The sequence below is a fragment of the Triticum dicoccoides genome, chromosome 5B, assembly GCF_002162155.2.
Source record: "Triticum dicoccoides isolate Atlit2015 ecotype Zavitan chromosome 5B, WEW_v2.0, whole genome shotgun sequence".
Taxonomy (NCBI): domain Eukaryota; kingdom Viridiplantae; phylum Streptophyta; class Magnoliopsida; order Poales; family Poaceae; genus Triticum; species Triticum dicoccoides.
The window spans coordinates 401293050-401296030 of NC_041389.1; the positions used below are offsets into that span (position 1 = coordinate 401293050).

The 2981-nt window shown below is 50.8% G+C and overlaps 1 protein-coding gene across 1 annotated transcript; it reads left to right on the forward strand.

Moving 5' to 3' along the window:
* Positions 1–384: 384 nt before the first annotated feature.
* On the forward strand, positions 385–1917 carry LOC119305821 (GDSL esterase/lipase At5g45910-like). Its single transcript, XM_037582237.1, has 5 exons — positions 385–625; positions 739–951; positions 1039–1187; positions 1323–1599; positions 1691–1917. The coding sequence occupies exons 1-5, from the start codon at positions 385–387 to the stop codon at positions 1915–1917; spliced, it is 1107 nt and encodes a 368-aa protein (XP_037438134.1).
* Positions 1918–2981: the final 1064 nt, after the last annotated feature.

The following is a 2981-nucleotide window of genomic DNA, read 5'->3' on the forward strand; positions in this document are numbered from 1 at the left end:
TTTTTTTTTTGCGGGTAATTCATTCGGCAGCTAAAGTCCATATTTGTCATGTAATGACCGTGATTGCGTACAAAATAGTGTGCCAGCAATATACGTAGTCTTTGTGGTAGTGCAAAATCCTTGCTCAGTCTTATTCAATTAGTACCTCCTAAAGAGTGGTGCTCTATTTTAGCCACCGGATCGGCCCGTATCACTTTACGAGCTGCTACCTTAATTAACATGGTAACTCCATTGGTTTCCCAAAAGGAAAACATGGTAACTCCATTGGCTGTTTCCTAAAATAACGCATGGTAACTCCATATTAGCAGGGCAGCGTCTACTACAGTACTATAATTAGCCCTCGGGCGCCTCTGATTTTCTTCAGCAATCCACGTTTTTGCAGCCATGGAGCTTACCCTCGTATTCTCCCTTCTCGCCCTCTTCTGTCTCCACGGCGTGAGCGCCGACAGGGTTAACTTCACCTCCTTGTTTGCCCTCGGCGACTCCAACATCGACACCGGCAACCTGGTGCTCTTGGCTACTCCGGATGTGCCTGTGTTCAATAACAAGCCTCCTTACGGCAAGACCTTCTTTGGCCACCCCAATGGCCGGTTCAGCGACGGGAGAGTCACCATCGATTTCATCGGTAAGTTGAATCATCTGATAATTCGTGGAGTCAAGTGAGCACTTTGCTCAAAATTTGATTAGATGGAATTTGAATACCTGATCATGTACCTTGTTCTTTTGGTTTGGTACTAGCCGAGGAGTTTGGTCTCCCTCTTCTTCGACCCTCCCTGCAGAATAACCCAGACATCTCCAAGGGGGTCAATTTCGCTGTCGGCGGCGCGACGTCTCTCAACGCCGACTTCTTCGAGAGGAACAAATATGTTAATTTCAAGCTTCTAAACAGTTCTCTGAACGTGCAGCTGGACTGGTTCGAGAAACTCAAGCCATCGTTTTGCAAGACGGCAGGTCTGCGGCACGCTCCCTTGTCTAGCCGTTACAGTGCTTAATTCTTGGCTGTTGCATACATACTGAGAAACTGCTTGATACGTACAGGACCAAGTGAATGCTTCAAGAAAACCCTCTTCGTCGTCGGGGAGTTTGGAGTGAACGACTACAACCTGGCATGGGGTGCGGGGAAGTCTGAAGCCGAAGTGAGGTCTTATGTACCTCAAGTTGTGCAAAATATTGCCAATGCCGCTGATGTATGTATACATTGTGCAATTTCTTTAGTTCTGCTTCAGCTTTTTTGTACACAACACACCATTTTTGCACTGTAATAATATTATAGGACGCGATACGGCACTAAACTGGTCAGCTTAATTACCTTGGTACAACAGGTGCTCATCAAAGGAGGTGCAACTTACGTGGTCCTGCCGGGGATCCCGCCGATCGGGTGCTCGCCGTCCCTGCTGGCGACCCGCGTGAGCCTCAACAAGGCGAAGGAGTTCGACCAGCTCGGCTGCCTAAGCGACGCCAACCGCGTGGCCAAGTACCACAACACCGAGCTCCGTAATGCGATCGACGGTCTGAGGGGCAAGTACGCGCATGCCAAGGTCATCAAGGCTGACTTCTACAGCCCGATCATCAATATCCTCCAAAACCCCGGCCGGTTCGGTACGTAAGAAAAAGAAGTTCTGCGTGCATGGGTTGCATGTGCGTGTGCATGAGTTTTCTGAAATTTTGCGACCAATCTGCATGCATGCAGGAGTGGCCGGCGGCGACGTTCTACGGGCTTGCTGCGGAGGCGGCGGGAAGTACAACTGGAACATCAGCGCCGTGTGTAGCCAACCGGGGGTGGCCGCCTGCAAGGATCCCTCGGCGTTCGTGAGCTGGGACGGGACTCACTTCACGGAGGCCACGTACCGCTACGTCGCCAAAGGGTGGCTCTCCGGTCCTTACTCCGATCCGCCCATACTGAATGCTCATAACTAGGAGTATTAGAGAGGAGCCCGGAATAAAGAGGTGTCGTAAAAAGTTCCACGATTCACGAATATGTTCATATCATGTTTTAGATGGAATCAATAAAAGATTAGCATTAGACAATTGGTTTGAGAGACTTTTCTTTTATGGGGAGAGAACTGAAACGACCCGAGGAAAGTTGAGAGTAATCTTCAGCAGCGACTTGCTATTGTTGCATGCTGTACTTCTGATTTGAAACTCATCGTGAAACTCAAGAATTTTTGTCAAAAAAAACCACCTGTCCAACGTAATTAGCAAAAAAGATCATCTTTAAATGAAATTGTCAGAAGAGACCACACCAGTCGTGGCGACAGGCGCGCCAGCCGAAGTGTGGCCCTGCGGCAGCAGGTGCATACCAACCAGGCCGCGCCCAAAACGGAACTGGGAGTGCATGTGGTCTCTGCAGCCTAGAGGCAGGACTGTTTGCCTGCTACTACATTTCATTTCGTCTGCGTTTCGTTTCGTCCGACGAATATTATTCGTATGCCCTTGCTGTTGATTCCTAGACGTTTCATCTGTGTATTATTTCGTCTGACGAATAATGCCACAAATTTGTATGGCCTTGCTGTTTATTCCTAGGTGTTTCATCTGTGTATTGTTTCTTCTGCGTTTTGTTTCGTCTAATGAATAATGCCACAAATTTGTATGGCCTTGTTGTTGATTCCTAAGCATGCAGTGCACTGTTTTTGCAAATAATAATCGCCGCCGTAGGCCTTGTCGTCGGCCTCCTCGCGCCGGCTGATTCACCCGGCGAACCTTCACCGCCGCGGGTCTCATCGTCGGCCTCCTCGCGTCAGGCGAGTCACCCGGCGGATCTGCTACGCCACGAGCCTCATCGTCGGCCTCTTCGCACCGGCCTCATCGCCTGGCGAACCTTCACCGCCGCAGGCCTCATCGTCGGCCTCATCGTCCGGTGGGTCTTCGCCGCCGCAGGTCTCATCGTCGGCCTTCTTGCACCGACATCATCGCCGGGCAGACCTGCTCTGTGGCGGGCCTCATCGTCGTCCTCCTCGCGCCGGCCTCAGCGCCTGTCTGCC